The sequence below is a fragment of the Marmota flaviventris genome, chromosome 3 (assembly GCF_047511675.1).
Source record: "Marmota flaviventris isolate mMarFla1 chromosome 3, mMarFla1.hap1, whole genome shotgun sequence".
Classification (NCBI taxonomy): domain Eukaryota; kingdom Metazoa; phylum Chordata; class Mammalia; order Rodentia; family Sciuridae; genus Marmota; species Marmota flaviventris.
Window position 1 is genome coordinate 100,538,735 of NC_092500.1, and position 21,588 is coordinate 100,560,322.

Here is a 21,588-nt window from a genome sequence, read left to right on the forward strand (position 1 = left end):
GTATAGATTTAAATAAACCTATATGCTGATTTTCCTATACACTGACTACCCACCTCCATTTCTTTTCATTGTATATTTAAGTCATATATTCAATAACTGAAATTTTCTGAGTCTATGCCCTCATGTCTACAACACCACCACTCCCACCACCATCACTACTAAATGTACTCTAGGTTCTCTGTTTTGCTAAAGAGCAACTCATAAACCTGGACTTGGAGAAACAAGAGGAACTTAAGGCTTTTAGGCCCTTAACAATCTCCCAGGATCAGGCCAATAGATTTAAGAGCTACTAACAGGAGGTAGTACTCTCAAAAGATATCCTTAAGCTTTTGTTACTGTCAGAATACTCTAATGGCATCAGTATTTGTTGTAAGCATTCAGTCCTTGACTGTACACAAATAAGGGGTGTCATCTTCATCCATCTGTGTCTTGTGACATGACTATGTCCTAGAATGATACACGAGAGGAGTAAGTGCTCCATTAGAAAACACAGTATGTTCAGTCAAGATCCTTCCTAGTGTTGACTCTATTCTCTAGGCCTCTTGAGAAAATATGTGATGGAAGAGAGTTAAGGGCTAAGGATATTTCAAAGTCACTGATACTGATATCAGTTTAAATTTCAACTAGTTTTAAAACAATTTAAAGAAAAAATATAAAAAATACTTAGATTAAAATAGCAAAACTTTGATAATTCTTATGTGAAACAGAATTTTTATCTACCCAAATATTATACTAATCTTTGTTTTACTAATCTTCCAACATTAGAGCTGTAAGGGTTTTTACAAACTAGCTTCCCCCCCTTTTTAATATTTTTTAAGTTGTCAATGGATCTTTTATTTATTTATATGTGGCACTGAGGAGTGAACCCATGGCTTCACACATGCCTGGCAAGTGCACTACCACTGAGCCACAACTGGCTAGCTTTTTCTAGTGTTCTCTTTTGAAAATCAGGTGAATAGTATGAATAGCTCACCAGAAAAACCTGGTGTATGAGGATGGCCTGCCACAGGTGCAAGGTACCCAAAGAAAAAGGGAAGACATATACAGGACTGCACGTAGCACAATTAGTGATCTAGGGGCAAAAGCATGTCTTTGGTAGCAGCAGTAGACAGATCCCTGCACCCCAAGGAAGGAAAAAGGGAATGTACTTGGGCTATTAAAAACTATTAACATATTAAGTGTTGGTAAGAAACAAAATGGGGGCTGGAGCTTTAGCTCAGTGGCAGAGTGCTTGGGTGAGGCACTGGGTTTGATCCTCAGCACCACATAAAATAAATAAAATAAAGCCATGCTGTCCACACCCAACTACAAAAAAGTAAAATAAAAAATAGAAACAAACAGTTTGGGCATCAGTAGCCAGTACAAAACACTAGGCTAAATATCTCAACAACTATCATGTAGGGTTTGAACCGTGTGCAGGGTCATCTGAAAGCAAAATGACAGTTATGATCAAGATGGCTGTCATGTCAAGCTAGATCCTCAAACATGTATAATTTTGCATTAATTTTCAGGGGTTTCAAGGCCTGACTATTCATGGATTCCAGATTTAAACTTCCTCATTTAGTACCACAATCTTATTCTACAGATGGAAAAAAGAGGCACAGAGAGCCTGAATGCTGTATCAAAAACACCATAGAGTGGATGGTTTAGTGCAATGTCAGGGTACCAGCATGGTTGGATTCTGGTGAGGGCCCACTTCTTGTTGTATCCTCACATGACATAGAGGGACCGCCTCATTCATGAGGTCTCCACCCTCATTACCCACATACCTCAGAGGGTCATGTCGCAAGCCTAGAATGACATTGCTTTTCTGATCTGTCCTTTTTGATCGCTCTGCCTATGATCCCCACATAGCACCTGAGATGGGTCTGGCTTTCCAAGATGTCAGTCTGCTAAACAGAAGACATCACTAAGCAACCCCCTGCAATCCAATCCCTTGCCTTATTTGGGTTGAACTTTCTTGAATGTCTTCCCCACAAATAAATAGGAGAGTTTCAGGCATGCTTTTCTCTTTTGCCTGCCTCTCTTGCCTCCTTTGTGGGAGCTGGGGTCAAGAAGCCATCACTGAACCCCAAAAAAGGTATTTTCTGTCTCTGTGTAGTTATTTAGTAGCCAGCCCAATTCACGTGGAGTGATCCCAACTGATTCATTCACGTGTTGCAGCAGACCCCACCTCTAAATATCACCATATTGGGGATTAGGCTTCAACATGTGAATTTTGGGGGAATACATTCAGTCCATAGCAGTTGGATAGAAATTATTTTCCTTCAGCTGGGTGTGGTGGCACATGCCTGTCATCCCAGCGCTGGGGACGCTGAGGCAGGAGGATCACAAGTTCAGAGTCTTCAGCAACTTAGCGAGACCCTGTCTCAAAAAAATATAATTTTTTTTTTCTTCAGATTGAACTTATCTATAATAAATGTGAAAAAAACTTAGCCTTTTAATATCATGGGTTCTCTTTTTTCCTAAAAGGCATCCTATTAGTAAATGAATTCAGCTCTTGGCCTTTTAAGACAAAAAACATAAGAATTCTAACTAGCTTTCTTTAGTTTATTCCTATTTATTTTCTTCCCCTTAAATGGCAATGATATATAAAGCTAAGACATATGTTCATATCTGATATTTATTGAAGGATCAAATGAAGAGATCAAATGAATGTATAAACAAATTTTGCATGTTTTATACAGTCCTTTAATAAGCTGTTTTATTAAGAATAACAAATTCAAAAAAATGTTTAAATCATGAGGGTCAATGATGAATTAGTTAACAAGCTATCTGGCCATCTTCATTGCCTCTTTCCCCAGAAGTAAACTTTCCTGACTATAGTTTTACCCACATATTTTTTTTCTTGTGTGTCTAGCTTCAACATTATATATGTAAGAATCACCCACATTGTTGTGGGTTGAAGCTTATTTTGATTGTTGTACAGTATTCCATGTGGGCCGTCCTACAATTTATTCATTCCAATGTTAATGGACATTTGGTCTGTTTCCACCAACTTATTTAAAAGGCAGGACAATCATCTTAAAAAGTAAAAATGCCTCCCCACTGTACCCCTTGAGTACTAAGAAGTTATAAGAAACAGGTATTTGATCTATGTTTTATTAAAAAAAATCAATATTCAGTTCAATTCAACAAATATTTCTAAAATTATATACAATTCAAGATATCCATAAACTCACCTTACTTTTTTAGAATTATCCTCAACAGAATAAAACTGTATTTAATTTTCAAGTTATGGATAGATAGAAGATAGAAAATAAGAATAGAGAATGAAGAAAACTTGACTGAGGGGAATGCAATCAAACAGTAACCAAATTGTTTTGTTTCACTCTAGACTAATCACAAAACTCATCCTCCACACTGGCTGTGGTCCTTGTGCCCTTTTCAGTGGCAGGCACTCTCAACTTCTACAACTGCCTGTTACTTTCTCTTCTGATATTCCCCAGGCCTACAACTCCCACAGCCAATTACTCAGTTTCTTAAATCATTCCTCCCCAAGTTCTGTATTTTTTCCCATTAAAAATCCATTTGCAACTCAAAAGAATTGCTTTTGCATCACCATCCATCCATCTTAAAGCTCAAGCCAAATGCTCAAACTAGAAACTCAAGATCATCACCCTTGATATCTTGATTCCTCTCTTCCTAACTCTGATAACCATCAATCGGCAAGCATTTCTGACACGTACAAATATCTCAAATCCCACCACTATATCTCCTTTGCCTTGATGCAAGTTACTACCATCTCTTGCTCACCTGCAACAACCTCTTACTTGGTCAGCTCACTCATACTGTTGTCCCTAACTCTTCTCACAATGGACAGAGTAACTTCTTTTTTTTTTTTTTTTTCTTTTTGGTACTTGGGATTGAAGTCTGGGGCACTCAACTACTGAGCCACATCCCCAGCCCTATTTTGTATTTTATTTAGAGACAGGGTCTCACTGAGTTGCTTAGCGCCTCGCCATTGCTGAGGCTGGCTTTGAACTCACTATCTTCCTGTCTCTACCTCCAAGCTGGAGCCACTGGGATTACAGGCATGTGCCACTGCTTGGCCAGAGTGATCTTTTTTTTTAAATGCTTATTAGATCACATGTCTCCTCTGCCTAAAAATAATTTAGTGGTTTCCCATTGCACTTAATATCCAAACAAATAACCTTACTTTATCCCATCCTCCCCACTGGCCTTACCACCACAGCCTCTCTATTTGGTTCCCAGTAAACAGAACTCTTGACTGTCAGTACTACCAGAACCAAATCAGGGTCTCAGCACACACTTCCTAAGCCTAGAATGCTCCCTCTATCCTCCTCACCTTCATGCTTTTACTCATTTCATCCTCTGGTTCTCAGGTTAAATGTCCCTCCTCACACAGATTACCCTAGTTAAAGTAGGTAGTGACCCTCATCACCCCTCCCTTTATTCATTCTTAAAACATTCTGATGTATTCAAACACCCTAACACAATGTTATTTTATTTACATTTTTGTTGTGTCTTCTCACTAGAATATAAGCTCTATGAACATGGGGACTATGATAGCTTTCCTCACTAATACATTCCCAGACATAGCGTAATGCCTATATCATAGTAGGTGCTCAATAAATAAAGATTAATAAATAAAAGAAAAACCACGAAGAGACAAGGAAACACTACTTTACTCCTTTACTGCTACCACTCACATCTAAGCCACCATCATCTCTCACCTATGTTACCACAAATGTCAGTCTTCCAGCCTCTAAGTTGCTCCCCTCCTATCTACATGAATACAGCAGAATGATCTTCTCCCTGTTCAAAAGTTTACCTTGGGTCTAGGTGTATAGCTCAATAGTATAAGTGCCAGCTTAGCCTGTATAGGATCCTTTCCTCAATTCCCAAACCCACCAAAAAAAGAAAAAAATAAGATAAAGCCTATTTTCCTCAGAGAAAAGTTCAAAATCCTTGCACCAGCCTATAAGGCCCTACATGCTTCTGTCCCCTTTCCTCTTCCATAATTTTATCTATTATTTGTTCCCTCATCTCAGCTCTACTCCAGATACACAAACCCCTTCTGTTCTTTGAACAAGCCAAGAACACTGAGCCTCAGGAGCTTTTCCTTACCCATTCCCTTGGACTGCAAGGTTACTTTCCAACCCAGATATCCTCCTAGCTAACTCACACCAGTTTCAAATCTTTGCTCAACAGTCACTTCCTTATTAGGCCTGTCTTTTTCCATGTATTTGAAGTTGCAGCCCTCTCAGCCCAACCCCACACCTTTCACATTGTAACATATTATGTGGTCACATGTTTCCCCTTACTCCACGTAGACTATTAGCTCCATAGGGCAGAAATCATTGTCCTATTACTTATATATTCCAAGCTCCTAGAACTGTGCATAAAACACAGATGTTCAAATTTATTAATTAACTGATGAAGAATTTCAGTGAACTCAATTGGCCAGAGTGATCTTTTTTTTTTTTTTTTTCTGATGTTTCAGATCATCATCTATTATCACATTCTGTTATTCTTGCACAGTGGATCACTATGCAATAATAAGATTACCATCTGTCTCAATACTTCAGGAAATGATAGCAATAAAAACTATTATTCTAGCATTATGGCTCCAAAAACTATTTAAGATACACAGCTTAATTTAGATACATTTGATTAAACATTGTTTTCAGAATAATTTAAGGCAGACACTACAAAATCTTGGGGTTACAGGCTGGGTTAGACACAATACCTATTCTCAACAGCATCTCAGTTCTGATGAGGAAGACAACATAAACATTAAAATGTGGTTCCAAAGTGTTTACAGAAGTTAATACAAAATTTCACTGGAATAAGAGAAATGCGTTAGTTGGAGAGGGCAGGAAGAGAGGATAAAGAAAGTTTGTTGGAGCAGATAACACTTGGGCCATATCTTAAAAGTGATCATGGAAAGGCATTTCTGACCAAGTAAAAGATCCTATTTTAAAGAAGTCACAAAAGATAAAACATAAAGCTAAATATAAGAGTGTTTAAAGACAAGTAGAGGAAGGTGGCAGTAAAGTAAAAGTACTTGCTCCTAAAGGGGTGTACAGCTTACCATAAATAGTATGGATTTTATTCAGAAGAAAAGTGAAAGGGCTCACAGATTTGAAATTAGTGTGAGTTAGCTAGGAGGATATCTGGGGAAAGTACCTTGCAGTCCAAGGGAATGGATAAGGAAAAGCTCTGAAGGATACATGTACAGGCGTGATAATCAAGTTTCTATGGATGATATATTGGTGAGAGGCAAAGCTGGACATCAGGATAATCAAAGGGTGGCAGCAAGGTAAATAACAGAAAGGGCTGGTCAGGAATACCATGAGAGATGGAAAGAGATTTAAGAGATTCATTTTATTTTACAAAATCAACCTAGTCCTCAGAGGTTGGGGTGATGGGAGAGGCACATCCTAGATGATTCCAAAGTTTCTGATTTAGGCAGCTAAACAAATAACTCAACAGACATAATTCAGAAGGGAGATTTACGTAGGAAATTAAAAAAAAAAAAAACCTAGGACATCATGGCATTTCACTGAATTTAAGGAGCAAGGTATTTAGAATTGGAGAGGACCAGAAGATGGAACCCTAAGGGAAACATTAACATTTAAGAGAGCTGAAAAGTGTATTACAAGAGCCATTTAACAGTCCGTTTTCCAGACTTAGATCTACATAAAAGAGAGAAAGAAGGAACCAGGAGGTGAAACCTCTATGTGAAATAGCTCCAGCAGCTTGTAATTTCCATCAGAACACAAGGAGATCACAGCACAGAATGGCCAGCAAAGAGCGTTTCTGCCTTGGGAGCTGAGAAGATACAGCATGTGTAGGTCCTCTTTCACTGCTACAAATCGGTCACCTGGGCTCTCACAGAGCGCTGTGTTGCCTGAACAGACAGGGAATGGGATTGAAAGACCCCAGCCCAATAACTTTAGGCCCAGTAATAAATCACCAGGGCTTGCTTCCACACCTGCACAGACGTCAGATGTATTTTTCAGAAAATCAGTTAAGTGTAACCGATTAAGAAAGGACAGGATGGTTGGGAAAGGAACCAGCACGATTGGGCAAACGGGATCATACAATGAAAAACCATACAATGAATAACAAATGTTTTTTATGTGGTTTTTCCAGGAACCTATAGTGAAAAACAAGTTTACCCTTTAAGTGACCTATATGCTGGATTCAAAAGAGCCAATGAGATACCTGTTACTGTGCTAGGAGGGAAACTGACCACTGTACCCTATAAAAGATCTGTACCCCAAAGCCCGGTGTGCCAGTTCACCGAAGCTCCGGCTGAGGTTTCGCTGGGCACCCGCAGGCGCCTGTGTATCAATAAATCGCCTCTTGCTTTTGCAGCCAGTGCCTCGTGCGTCTTTCTTGGACAGGGAATCGGTGGGTCTTTCATTTGGCGAGCCAGCCAGGAGAACTCCTGTAACCCCGTCCGGATCCCTGCCCGAGGAACACCCGATAACCACTGGGAGGTAAGCTGGCCAGTTTGTGTCATTTTGTGTCTCTCTCTGTCTGGTTGTTATCTTGTTATCTGTTCATGCGCAGCGTCTGTACGATTACGCGTAATCGCTCTGTATTCTGGGCAGCTTGAGAAGGAGTTGACGAACTCGGACTTCTCCCCTGCCACCCTGGGAGACGTCCCAGGGGCTCAGGGAGGCCCATCTTGGGGGGCCTCCAATGTTCTGTAGAGTACACTGTACTCATGGGTGACGGAGGTGACGGTATCCCTCCTCTCCCTAATCCGTCAGGTACGTTCGGTTTGTGCTCGAGCCGCGCAGCGTTCTTTGTGTCCAGTCTGATATTTGTGTCTGTCTTCTTGCCTTTGCACTTTCTCACTCCATCTAAGACTAACATGGGACAATCTATAACAACTCCTCTGAGTCTTACTCTTGATCACTGGCAGGATGTTCGGAACCGGGCCGACAACCTGTCAGTAGAGGTCAAAAAAAAAAAAAAAAAAAAAGCCTAATGCCTAAGGTCAAACCAAACTGGAGGAACTGATCCTATGGGTGAAAGATAGGATTAAGGGACTCCCAGCAGCTGCCAGAGCCATTTAGCTCTGGGGAGTTCCCTGGGTCCTTGTCTACATCTTAAGGATTATGCCACCTCTGTTTACTTAAAAAGAAGGGACACTGAATGCAGTAAAGCCAGTCACACTGGGACCCTTGATTTTACACCTATAGTTGCCTCTACGTGAAAACATCTGGTCCACTCATGGGAAAGTCTATGGTGCCACTGATGGGAGTCATAATTAAATGAAAGTTCAAAACCTGGAGAGATATTTTCTTATCTGGTTGTCTGATTGTTTCTTAGGGATAATCTAGGTTAAATGTGTGTCTGAAAAAAAAAATAATAATAATTTTTATTGTAACAATCTGGTATCTGAATGGGTTTCTAAAGCATTGCACTATCTTGCAGTTAAAAGTTGGGTTTAAGCAATTGTTTAGTTTGATTTCAGATAGTTCATGCTAGAAAACTTAAATACTTGGGATAAAAAAAAAATTTAAAGAGTTTCAATTTTGAACTGGGTAGCCTGAAAAGAAATTAAAACGTTGGTCTGGCTCATAAAAATGACATTAGATAATTAAATAGCAATAGTCTTAGAAATTTTCAAAGCTTAATTTCAGATATATATGGTAGTGTGTGGGCAAATTTAATGTAACTCAATGCTACTTTAGAAACTTCAGAACAAGCAAAGTGGCTTAGAGGTACTAAAGAAATTTCTTCTGATGGTAGAGATCCTATTTCCAGTTTTATGTGAACAAGTTTTTCTAGTGTAAAAAGATATAAAATTTTAAATTTTGGAAATTGCTTCTTAAATTTGTATCATAATTTTCAACATCTAAACCTGGAAATATAACTTAAGGTTAAAATGCCTTAGGCCTAAAGTGTCTGCTCAAAATAGCAGTTTTTTTTTTTCCCTGCTCCTTCCAGACCTTAGTCAGGGCTTAAGCTGATATGCAAACAGAAGCTTGGAGCTCAGGCCCAAGGAAAAAAAAAAAAAAAGGGGGGGGGGGGGTAAAAGTGTCTTTTTACCTGAACTCAAACTAGACCAAACCAAGAAGTAAATTGTATGGTATTTACTAACTACTGGCCAGTCATCTTTTTTTTTTTTTTTTAGGACTCTTGTTTTTTCTTAGATTCTGTATTTTTTTGAGCTCGTGATTCTGATCCTGCAGACCTAGGTTAATGTTTTTCTGATCAGTGAAGTTTAAAAAAAAAAAAAAAAAAAAACATTGCAATAGAGATTTCATCTGCGAAAAGCTACGAGGCCTTTATTATTGTTATGTGTGCACACTCTTGTTATGTGTTGTATGTCGGTATGTCTGTATGTGTGTATGTCCATATATCCTGCAGTGATATAACAATTGACAGATGAGGAGCGCTCATAAAAAAAAAAAATTAAAAATAGATCCAAATATCTTTAATTCACGTGATTCAAACGGTTCAATTTAGATTGGGTAAACAGATAAAAGTAAAGATGTCCTCAAAATTAAGCTTATAAGTTTCTCTAGGTGTTCAAAAAGGCCCTAATAAAATATTAACTCTGCTTAAATTTAAAAGTTTACAAGTATTGTTTCAAAATGTGAACAAAAGGAGGTTTATGTAATTATGGTGTTATTAATGTGTTCATATCTTCCAGGTATACAAGTCTGTAAGGTAGAAGCTTCAAAAGAACATTATATAAAGCTGGTGTTCTAAAGTTGTATGGTAATTTTAGGCTTAAAAAAAAAAACATGTTAGAGATTCAATTATATCATTTGTGTTCTATAACTGAACTTGTTATCAATAAGATATGTACGGTTCCATGTTACTTTCTACTCTGAGATACAATTTATGTATTTTTAAGTTAATGAGAGCCTAATCTGTGTAAAGGTTTTATTGCAAAACACAAAAGTACATTACTACTTTTTTACAAGAGGTTAAAAGCTTTCAGCTTTTAATTCATGTTTTAGGTGTGATATTATGTTGTGTTAGCTAATGTTCATGTAAACTTGAACAACAATTTATGTAAACTTTGTAAAATGATCAGCTTCAGAACTATAGTACTTGAGATTTATAAAGAGCCCTGCCTTACTTGAGATAAGGCTCTGTCCCATCTCACTACATGTGAAAGTGGCTATGAAAAAAGTAAGCCAGATTTCAGTACAGTTAAAGTTGTGTCCAAAAATAGGTTTGTGCCAAGATTACTAGGATCTCAAACAGGAAATTATGATGTATAACCCTGCTAGAATTCAAGGTAGCTATTATATAAGCTAAATATGTTTTTACCCTAGTTAATTTTGTTTTGTAGTTTGCTTATAGATGGTTTAAAGATTGCCTGTTAATGTTTTAAAGAGGTATTGCTTTAAGAACACAACCTGGGTCAACATAAGATAAGGAGTTATCACCTACAGGATAGAGAGATAGACATTAAAGCCCAGTGCTCTTAATATAAGGCTGTTAACTTATTTGCTGGATGTTTAAGATCAAGTTTTTAAAATTAGTTAAATTAAAAGGGCCAAGAAAACCAATATTCGGCTCTTGCCCTCTGAGTCAGTCTGAATCAGGGAATAGGGGACTTCTCCAAAGGGCTCAGCAACTCTAGGCCACATAACCTCCTGAGCAGGGAGATTAATGAGACCAGTGGAGGACAGAAAGCCAATCGGTGCATTTGCTGTAAAGAGGAGGGTCATTAGAAAAGGGAGACATCCCTGATGCTTCTGAGGGAAGCCATATGGTCAAGCAAGGCCTGGACCCATCCTAGCGCAAATGGCACTAGCAGAACTGAAAAGCTGCTATGAAGTTCCCGAGGATTCCCAGGATAACTCAGCTGACTGTAAACAATAGGTAGAAACAAAAGTCAGTTTTGACTTGCTTCATCTTAAACACTTAGCAAAGACAGTCAAAGCCAAAGCACAGCTGTTCCTGGACATCTTAAATGATAATAATAGTTAAATGTAACTTCCATAAATAAGTAGACTGAAGGCTACAAAAAAGATTCTTAGACAGAAATGCCTGATAACTGTCAAAGGGACTGCTAGAGTAGTTTTAGTCTAAGGCCTTTATTTCCAGCCAACGCAGGTCGGCTTGATGTTTGCTAATATGGTTATCCAGCCCTAAGTAACAGAATTAAAGATTTCTCTATTAGACACAGAGGTTATACTAGTAAAAGGATTTTGCAGGATCAGATGGCATTAAATTATTAAACTATATCTTAAAGAAAAAGACATCTGTAACCCTACATGTTAGTTGTTGTGTTGACATCCCTGACATTTCTGACAATGTGACAAATATCTTTAAAGATTTACCTGCTCAGATGGAAGCCATGTCCTCAGCAACTTTTTCGTGGAAACAATATCCTAGCTCCTAGTTCCTGGTACTGCCTGATGGAAAACATTGTTAATCTTTGTCTTGGCCATTATACTCATTGGCATATTCCTGTGCTGTGGCATTTATTACTGCATCAATATGGTTCCAGTACTAATAAGTTCTTGTTTCTCTTATAGACCACCCATCACTCAAATGGCCCTCCAGCCTATTACTTCTCAATTAGACTTTCATCATGGACCACTCGATAGACCCGATATTTTTAAGGGGGACTCCAAACTGCTTGCCCCACGCCGTCCCTTTTCAGCCTGAAGAAGCCAGAAAGATTCTCTTCGTCCCCCTTCCTCACAGCAGTAAGGAGTTCCCAAATTTAAAAAAAAATAAATAAATAAAGCCAGATTTAAAGTTAGGTAGTCAGTGTAGTTAGATAAATCGGGGGTCTAATATCAAGTGACCAAGTCTATCACTGCCTTAGAGAAATCTCTCTCTTCCCTCTCAGAAGTCGTGCTACAAAATAGGAGGAGATTAGATCTGTGATTCCTTAGAAAAGATGGTCTCTATGTGGTTTTAAAGGAACAATGTTGTTTTTATGCTGACCATACGGGGGTGGTCCGGGAAACTATGGAAAAAGTCACTAAAAGGTTGGCAAAAAGGCAAAAAAAAAAAATTTGAAGCACAACAAGGATGGTTTGAACATTGGTTTAACAAATCCCCATGGTTAACTACTTTGCTATCCACCATAGCGGGACCTTTAGTTATTCTGCTAATAATCCTAACGTTTGGACCCTGCATACTCAATAGATTGGTGCAATTCATGAGAGAGAGACTTTCTATAATCCAAACTATGGTTCTAACTCAACAGTACCAGTTGCTTAAACAACAAACAGGGTCACACACAAGCTTAATCCAAGAACCTGAGCAAGCAGGACAATGGATATAAGATTCTATCCATGATAAAGAAAAAGGGGGGAATGAAAGACCCCAGCCCAATAACTTTAGGCCCAGTAATAAATCACCAGGGCTTGCTTCCACACCTGCACAGACGTCAGATGTATTTTTCAGAAAATCAGTTAAGTGTAACCGATTAAGAAAGGACAGGATGGTTGGGAAAGGAACCAGCACGATTGGGCAAACAGGATCATACAATGAAAAAACCATACAATGAATAACAAATGTTTTTTATGTGGTTTTTCCAGGAACCTATAGTGAAAAACAAGTTTACCCTTTAAGTGACCTATATGCTGGATTCAAAAGAGCCAATGAGATACCTGTTACTGTGCTAGGAGGGAAACTGACCACTGTACCCTATAAAAGATCTGTACCCCAAAGCCCGGTGTGCCAGTTCACCGAAGCTCCGGCTGAGGTTTCGCTGGGCACCCGCAGGCTCCTGTGTATCAATAAATCGCCTCTTGGCTTTTGCAGCCAGTGCCTCGTGCGTCTTTCTTGGACAGGGAATCGGTGGGTCTTTCAGGATAAAGATCAGCAGTCTGGGAAAGGGGTCTGAAAAGTTTTACAAATCAATAGTCTCCCACTCACTTTTTAAAGAAATGGGTGTTTTACACGTGTTTTCTGTAGCCCACCAGATACAACAGGCCGTACTTGATCTCCACTGTAAGCCGCCTCAATAAAAGGATAAATTAACCCACCACCCAAGGCGGAAGTCGGAACCGGGACACCGCCCATTTCCCGCCTCCTTCCCCCACAAATCCCTCCCTCCCTGCGAAAGCTCTGAAGCCCCGCCCACTTCCATAACGCAGCACAGGCCGCAGGTCACGCAGGGCCTCAGCCAATGTTCTGCCTCCCAGGAAACGTTACCTCTGACCGCTGGGCTAATCAGAGACAGTGGGACGAACTCCTCGCGAGAGGTGAGGTTGAAGCTGCCTCCGCCATCTTGGAGATGGGAGACGGGCGATGGCTGTGGTCCTTCTGCTAATGCAAACAACAGAACAGTCACAGTAGTCGCCCCAGAGTGAGGTTTTCATCATTGTTAACTATTGACCAAAACTACAGAAGAAGCGAGAGTGTCAAAACCGAGCTCAGCGACACTGTGAGCCCTTTCACTTTTCTTCTGGGTCGGCTTAAGTGAAGTGACTGAGGACCGGAAGGATGGTGCAGTCCTGCTCCGCCTACGGCTGCAAGAACCGATATGATAAGGATAAACCTGTTTCTTTCCACAAGTATGGAACCAGAGCGTCTTGCGGACCGGTCCCAGCTGGGGTTGGGGGCGCGCGGCGGTTGGGCTGGGGGCGGAGCTAGGCGCGTGTCCGCGCGAGACCTGACGAGAGGGGCGGGGCACGGGATTCCGGGCTACGGGCTCCGTAGGGGTCTCCCGGCCCTATCGTGGTGGGCGTGCCTGAGTTGGGGATACTTTAGGAGACCACAGCAGCGCTCTCTAGGGTATATTGCCGAGGCGGCCATTTGCGCTCTCGGAAGGGCTCCTGGCTGCAAAGCTCTCACTTTCCTGGGCCTGGCGAGCTCGATACCGAGAGCGATTTCTGCCGGCCGCTCAGGGGCTCGGGCTTGGTCTTGCAAGAGTCGTGGAGCAGCCAGAATAACTCCCTAAGGCCCAAACTTCAAATAGAAACAAAGACCTTTAAAAACACCAAGAAGTCGCAATATTCCTATCTCCGCTGATTCGGAGGCTTGCATTATAGTAATTAATGATTGAATTTTGGCCAGGATATCAGGATTTTTTTTTTTTTTACACAATTTCCAGGAATTACCCTTTAAGGGTCTCTAGGTTTTAAAGGAAGCCTCTGGTGCAGCCATGGAGTTGTTATCTTTCAGCACACAGTAATGATAATATAGACAATACTCAGGTGCCGTAATAAAGGTCAATGTGAGCTATTACAGATCTGCTCCACAGCTTTCAGGGCTATTTTATCCTCTAGTTTCCGCAGCTAACCAGCTGTAGTGGAGAATATTTTCTTGAAAATAGGAAAAGAAAATTGCAAGATTGAAATTAACCGGCTGGGGATATAGCTCAGTGCTTGCCTAGCATGCACAAGGCCCTGGGTTCAATCCCCAACATCATTTAAAAGAAAAAAAGATTGAAATTAACGATAATCAAGTAATGCACACAGTGTTTTCAATCAGCCAAATTCAGTGTTTACAAATTTTATTATATTTCCATCATGATTTCTCTGCCAGAATGTCTGACGATATGAAAGTAATAGCTAAGAAGTCAGATCCAATGGTAAATTATACAAGTGTTTCATAACCAAATAGTACGAAAGCAGATTTTAAAATATTCTTTCAAAAATTTTTATGAGGAATTATTTATGTGTGATAGGGGGTTTGGATGCATATTTATATGTTTTATGTAACTTGAACTGCACCACAGGCAAATAAAACTGCATGGAGCATAAAGAGATCTTCGGAGTGTTTACTTTTCCCCATGGAGAAGGGGTTGGCCCATTATGACATTCAGTTCAGTATATCCTAATGTTATGTACATAATTGGTGTTTTTGTAATTTTTGAAAATGATGTCCTTTCAGGGTGTAGGAATAGGTCCGGAGATGACAGGAATATGCATTTGGCTCTCCACCTTCCCATCCCTCATTTCTAATAACAGGTAGAAAAAAATCTAAAAGTATGGAAAATAGTTGAGAATAACATAACACTTATCAGAAATACTGTGTTCCTGTTAGATCTTTAAAAGATTAAGCCTGAGCACTGTAGTGCACATCTATAATCCCAACAACTCTAGAGCCTGAAGCAGGAGAATAGCAAGTTTGAGAGCAACCTGAGCAATTTAGGGAGATCCTGTATTTAATGTAGAACAGTTTGGGGGCAAGTAGATGGGAAAGATCTTCATAGATTCTCACAGCTAAAATTGTAATCCTTGGGCCAGGAGGCCCTGTGTATTGAATTTTACAAGTGATTGCTACCTTAGTTTGTACGTCTGACCATCATTTCCAGCAGGGATTTTCAAAGAGCACCTCTTCTCCCAGCTTCTAAATAGTAGCAGAGAGAGAGCTTGCTGTGCCAAGAAAAGGGACTCTTGGATAGATTTGTTAGATCTTTGTGATTATAGCACAAATTTTAGCATACCTTAGTTGGAAGAGAAACTGAAATAGATTTGAAACATCTTGTTTTGACTTTTTTTCCTAATCCTTCCAAATTCTATCTCCTTTTACTTGGGCCTAATGGACATATCCCAGTTGAGTTAGAGATAAATAAAATAAATAATTTCCTTTTTTTTTTTTATCATTATCTGCCTATAATTTGATTAGTTCAAATTTAGCCTATCATATTTTTCAGTCAGAGTGATTATACTAGAACTAGAAGTCTCTTTTCCCCTAGGACAGTAGATGTGTATATACCATTTTTGTTTTTATATGCAACACACAGAAATTTATTAGTAAAAAATATATAAGTACAGTTTCATTCTATAGGATATATTTTACTTGAACCTTTTTTGTCTTTAATATAGAAAGTTAAACATTAATCAGTGAGATAAATATGTAAGTGGAGCTAATCTTTAATCAAGTACTCTTTAGTATGTCAAGACCAATGTAAGATAGTTCTTTACTAAGTAAGAAAGTTTGGGTGCCTTTATTTGTTTATTTTTAAAAAGGTTAGAGAACTGAATTATGTCTTCTTAGGTTTCCTCTTACTCGACCCAGTCTTTGTGAAAAATGGGAGGCAGCTGTCAGAAGAAAAAACTTTAAGCCCACCAAGTACAGCAGTATTTGTTCAGAACATTTTACTCCAGACTGCTTTAAGAGGGAGTGCAACAACAAGTTACTGAAAGAGAATGCTGTACCCACAATATTTCTTTGTACTGAGCCACATGACAAGGTAATATGTATTTCAAAATGTTGAGCTGTCTTGTATTTATAAAATTAATGTGTTTAATGTATTCTTTGTGGAAAATTTGGAAAACTTATGGAACAGTTAAGAAAACAGATGTAGCTAGAACCTATTGCTTGTAAATAACCACTATTAACAGTGACATACTTTTTAAAAAACACAAAATGGAGTTTATTAAATATCCTCACCCTAAGGAATTCAATCTAACTTTGTGACTTACTTAAAGATCACTCTAGGGGCTGGGGTTGTGGCTTAGTGGTAGAGCATTTGCCTAGCATATGTGAGGCCCTGGGCACCACATATAAATAAAATAAAGGTCCATTTACAACTAAAATAAATATATACATTAAAAAATACATCACTCTATGCCTCTACTTGTATGTTGATAAGTTTGGGGTTATCTTTCTCAGTGACAGTTTAGTTTTAAGTTATTATCTGTTGTCTGCATCCCACTTCAATTTTAAGTAGTAAAAATTGAAGCTCTGTTCTTATTTTGGAATGTTTTTGTACCACTGAGTCACAGAAGTCTAGTATTTCCAAAATTCCACAGTTTAACTCATTTAAGCTATTATTTTTAGTTACTAAATTCACATATGATCTGCATTTTTGTTTTAGAAGGAAGATCTTCTGGAGCCACAAGAACACCTTCCCCCACCTCCTTTAACACCTCCCATTTCCCAGGTCGATGCTGCTATTGGGTTACTGATGCCTCCACTTCAAACCCCTGATAATCTCTCAGTTTTCTGTGACCACAACTATACTGTGGAGGATACAATGCACCAGAGGAAAAGGATTCATCAGCTAGAACAACAAGTTGAAAAGCTCAGGAAGAAGCTCAAGACTGCCCAGCAGCGATGCAGAAGACAAGAACGACAGCTTGAAAAACTAAAGGAGGTTGTACACTTCCAGAAAGAGAAAGATGACATATCAGAAAGAGGCTATGTGATTCTACCAAATGACTTCTTTGAAATAGTTGAAGTACCAGCATAAAAAAAAAAAATGAAATGTGTATTGATTTTTAATGGGGCAAGACCACACATCCTCTTTTAGCTTATATAGGAATTTCATTTGGGGAAAAAAAGCACTTGATTACTTGTATAAAAACAATTCAGAATATTTTTTTAAAAAATAAATTAGATATATACTGTAAAATTGTAAATTTTTGTTTGTAATTTCAGAGTTTTTACATTAAAAACAATATTTTAAAAGTTATTTTAAAAAGCCTTAGACTGCCATTGTAAGTTGGTTTCAAGATTGGAGATTTTGTTTGAATATTTATAGAAATAATGTAAAAATGAAAAGCACAGAGAGAGAACAGTGAAGTAAAGATAAGATTTAAGTTTCAATTTTAAAAATTAATGCTTTTTATTGAAAAAACTTAGTTATATTTTAAATCAGGAGTATGGATTAGATTGTAAGGTATAACCTGTCTGTGTATTCAAACATTCACATCCGTAAAATCAGAAGGTTCATTTATCTTTCTGAATCACTTGTCAAGGATAAATTGGCAAATCAATTGAAAAAGATTTGACTGTTTCAGAACAGAAAATAAAGAATCATTCTGTATCTAATCAATAAATATAAAGGTGAGTTTTTTAAAAATGAACCCTTTCATTTTTCCCTAGCATTATAAAATCGAATATATTCTCAGGTAGAGAAACATTTTTTTTTTTCTTGGTACCAGGGATTGGACCCAGGGGTGCTTAACCATCAAGCCACATCTTCAGCTCCCTCCCCCATTTTTTTTTTTTTTTTTAAATTTTGAGACAGAGTCTTACTACATTGCTTAGGGCCCTGCTAAACTGCTGAGCCTGGCTTTGAACTTGCAATCCTCCTGCCTCAGCCTACAGAGCTGCTGGGATTGCATACATGGGCTGCAGTGCCCAATTTTGGAAGAAACATTCTTTAACAACAAAGTAAGGCATTTGTTACCATTGAAGTAAAAATTGGGACCTGACCCTTGATGAAAGGATACCCAATTCCCTAACCGTAATTATATCTTCATCCAAATGTCTTACCAAATATGTTCTGTTGATAGTTTGATTTGTATAATGACATGGTACTCTTGTGTTTAACTAATTGATTTTGGTCCAGACTTCACATAAAAAATTAGTTTTTCACTTGTAACATGTTAGAAATTATATCCCACCTACTTAAATGAATGATTTATATTCAAAAGCAACCTAATACGTAATGTTTATTTTACTAAATGTTGAGATTTACTGCAGTTTCTGTTCAAACTGTGAGTTGTATTCTAATTTTGTGAGAAATTTTACATATATTTGAAATGAAAACATGTTCTGAGTACAAAATATTGCTGTAGAAATTATTTAGATTTAGAATAATTATTCCAACTAAAATTATCACTTTTATACTTAAAGATACACTGAGATAGTTGAAGAGTAACAGACTTTTTTTTTTTTTTAAGACAATAGTAAGAGATAAAACAAGGATGTTAAAAAGTGTTTTTTATAGAACTGATTTTTATTGTTATTCACTGCCATGCTACCTGTAGGTAGCAGTTTGATTCATGGAGATTTGATTCTTTGTGAACCAATATCTCAAAAATAGAAAATAATGTTTAGATTACTTACATAGTCTGATAACAATATTTAGGACTGCAATGAATGAGAGCACGTTCATTGGTTTCTGATGGAACGCAACCGTTTTTTAGAAGCTTCAAAGTCTTCAAATAGTTTGTTTTCATATTTCATCTCTAGCAATTCCTGGAAAACTGGGTAAATATTTTTTCAAAGTGTGTATCTTTAACCTAAATTGTCTTCTACATAAACGACTGTGTGTGTGTATTTGTCCAAAACCAAGAATCTAGGTTAGATTATAAATGTGGTAATCATAATTATTTAGCGTTATTTAATTTGAAGCTGTTGTCTTTATGACAGATGTAAATCCCCATTTGTATCTAACTGAGTAAGCAGCACATGTACCAACAGCTTGCATTTACATGTTTGAAATGTACATGCTTATTTCTGAATTTGAGGTGGAACAATTTAACATCTTGTTGATTTTTCTTTTTCTTTTGTTTTGTTTTGTTCCCCCCCCCCCCCTTTCTGGGAATGAATTTAAATTTACCATTGCCGATTGCAAATTTGCAGTTCTCCTACCATGGCCTCATAGTAGCTGGGATTACAGGAGTGTGCCATTGTGCCTGATTTGTTGAATGTTTTTAAAATTCATTTTATCTATTGTTTATAACATTTCCAAGAAAAGTAAAACATTTAGGCTAAAATAAGTCCTGTTCAAGTATAGTGGAACTCAGTCTGAAAAAAAGTAGGGAAAAAGTCAGTCTGAAATGGGGAGAAAAGAAATGTGAATTGCAGCGTATTCTGAAAGTTGAAATTTAAGTGCGTATAGTAAAATACTAAAATATCCATTTATGTGTGACAATTTGGAAGAAATAGCAAGAAGCAGTTGTTTCTCAGAACTGCTGGGAGAACTGGAAAATCTCACAGGGCTTTAGAGTCAAAGTAGTGTAGAAATTCTTGAAGACTCATCATCAAACCCTGTATGATTCCCTTTTATAACATCTTTGGTAAGTGGTGATCCTTTCTCTGTTCACTTTTAAGCAAATATTCTGCTTAAATTCTTTAAAATAGGTTTCTAGATAAAAATAGAATCAGTTGCCACTCTAATTAAAGAAGTATTTCTTTATGGAACTATAAACTTTACTTTGACCTCCTACTTAGTTTGAACTGTCACATTCTAAAATTGAAGTCTTGAATTAAAAAAGAATTTAAGTGTATACTGATCTTATACCTGTTGTGTGTTCTTAATAATTTTGCCATTGTGGTAAGAGCATAGCAGCAAACATTGAGTAGGCAAATAACAATGATACAAAATATATCTATAAAAATTATGTATCAATTGTTTTTATGTTATACAACTATCTACGCATATCTTTCTTTTTTTTTTTCTTTTTCTTTTTTTTTGTAGTTGTAGATGGACAATGTGCCTTTATTTTATTTATTTTTATGTGGTGCTAAGGATGGAACTGAGTGCCTCCCAAGTGGGAGGCAAGTGCTCTGCCACTGAGCTATAGCCCCAGCCCTGAGTATATCTTTTAAAACTTCACTCAACATGTTTTTAAATTTTATCTGTTTATTCATGGAAACATAGCTCATTTATTTTCATTGTTGATGTTAATTCATAAATAAGCCTTACTATTAAAAAAGAAAGAAAGAAGCCAGGCATGATGGCACATGCCTATATTGTGGCAACTTGGGAAGCTGAGGCAAGAGAATGAGAAGATGGCCAGTTTGAGGCCAGCCTCAGTAACTTAAGGCCCTAAGGAACTTAACAAGACCTTGGAGACCTTGTCTCCAATAAAAAATAAACAGGGCTGGGGATGTGGCTCAGTGGTTAAGAAACCCTGGGTTTAATCCTCAATACCTTATTTAAAAAAAAAAAAAAAAACTATAAGGAGATAAAAATGTGAGGGGAAAAAATGGAAATTCTAGAGTTGTTATTAACCAGAATAAAACATTCATTAGTGGAATCAACACTAGTTTGAACTGATAGAACAAAAATCGGCAAACTTAAAGGTAGAGATTATGCCATCTGAAGAGTAGAGATGAAAAAAAGAGAAATAAACAAAGCCTCAGAAATGTGTAGCATTGTTAAACACACCAACATATGAGTAAGTGGAGTACCAAAAGAAGAAAGGGGCTGGGGGCGGGGAGAGAGGAAGGAGCAGAAGAAAATTTAAGAAATAATCATTCTCAAGTTTGATGAAATACACATACACAAAGCACACAAGAAACTTAATGAATACCAAACAAGATAAATTCAGAGATCCACGCCCAGACATGTAATAAAAATGTTTTAAAAAAAATTTTTTAAAGCAGTAGGAGAAGAGTGATGTTGTATACCTGAGAACCACAACAAGATTAATGTTGTGGCTTATTAGGAAAAAAAAAAAAAAATTAGACCAGAAAGCAGTCAAATGACAGAATGCTAAAGGAAAAACTTTTTGTCAAATTTATCTGTAGCAAAACTCTCAAAAATGAAAGTAAACCAGATGCACCGATATACTCCTGTAATCCCAGCCACTTGGGAGACTGAAGCAGGAGGATCATAAATTCAAAGTCAGTCTCTGCAATTCAGCAAGACTTATCTCAAAATTAAAAAGGAGAGGCTGAGGTTCAGTGGTAGAGCACTTGCCTAGCCCATGTGAGGCACTCGGTTCGATCCTCAGAAGCACATAAAAAGTAAAAAAAAAAAAAAAAAAAATGGGCTGGGGATGTGGCTCAAGTGGTAGCGCACTCGCTCGGCATGCGTGCGGCCTGGGTTCGATCCTCAGCACCACATACAAAAACAATGTTTTGTCCGCCGAAAACTAAAAATAAATATTGAAAAAATTCTTTCTTTCTTTCTCTCTCTCTCTCTCTAAAATATATATATATATATATAATTTTTATTTTTTTTTTTACTAAAAACATTTTTAA

At 37.8% G+C, this 21,588-nt stretch overlaps 1 protein-coding gene and 1 long non-coding RNA gene across 2 annotated transcripts; both read left to right on the forward strand.

Moving 5' to 3' along the window:
- The first annotated feature begins 9,727 nt into the window (after positions 1 to 9,727).
- On the forward strand, positions 9,728 to 12,731 carry LOC139705224 (uncharacterized). The gene is made up of 2 exons (XR_011707113.1): positions 9,728 to 11,663; positions 12,507 to 12,731. It is a non-coding gene; the product is annotated as an uncharacterized lncRNA (long non-coding RNA).
- A 458-nt stretch (positions 12,732 to 13,189) lies between these two features.
- Thap1 (THAP domain containing 1) lies at positions 13,190 to 19,897 on the forward strand. Its single transcript, XM_027923741.3, has 3 exons — positions 13,190 to 13,487; positions 15,919 to 16,114; positions 16,742 to 19,897. Exons 1-3 carry the CDS (start codon positions 13,417 to 13,419, stop codon positions 17,114 to 17,116), a joined length of 642 nt encoding a protein of 213 aa, XP_027779542.2. The 5' UTR covers positions 13,190 to 13,416; the 3' UTR covers positions 17,117 to 19,897.
- The last annotated feature ends 1,691 nt before the right edge of the window (positions 19,898 to 21,588 follow it).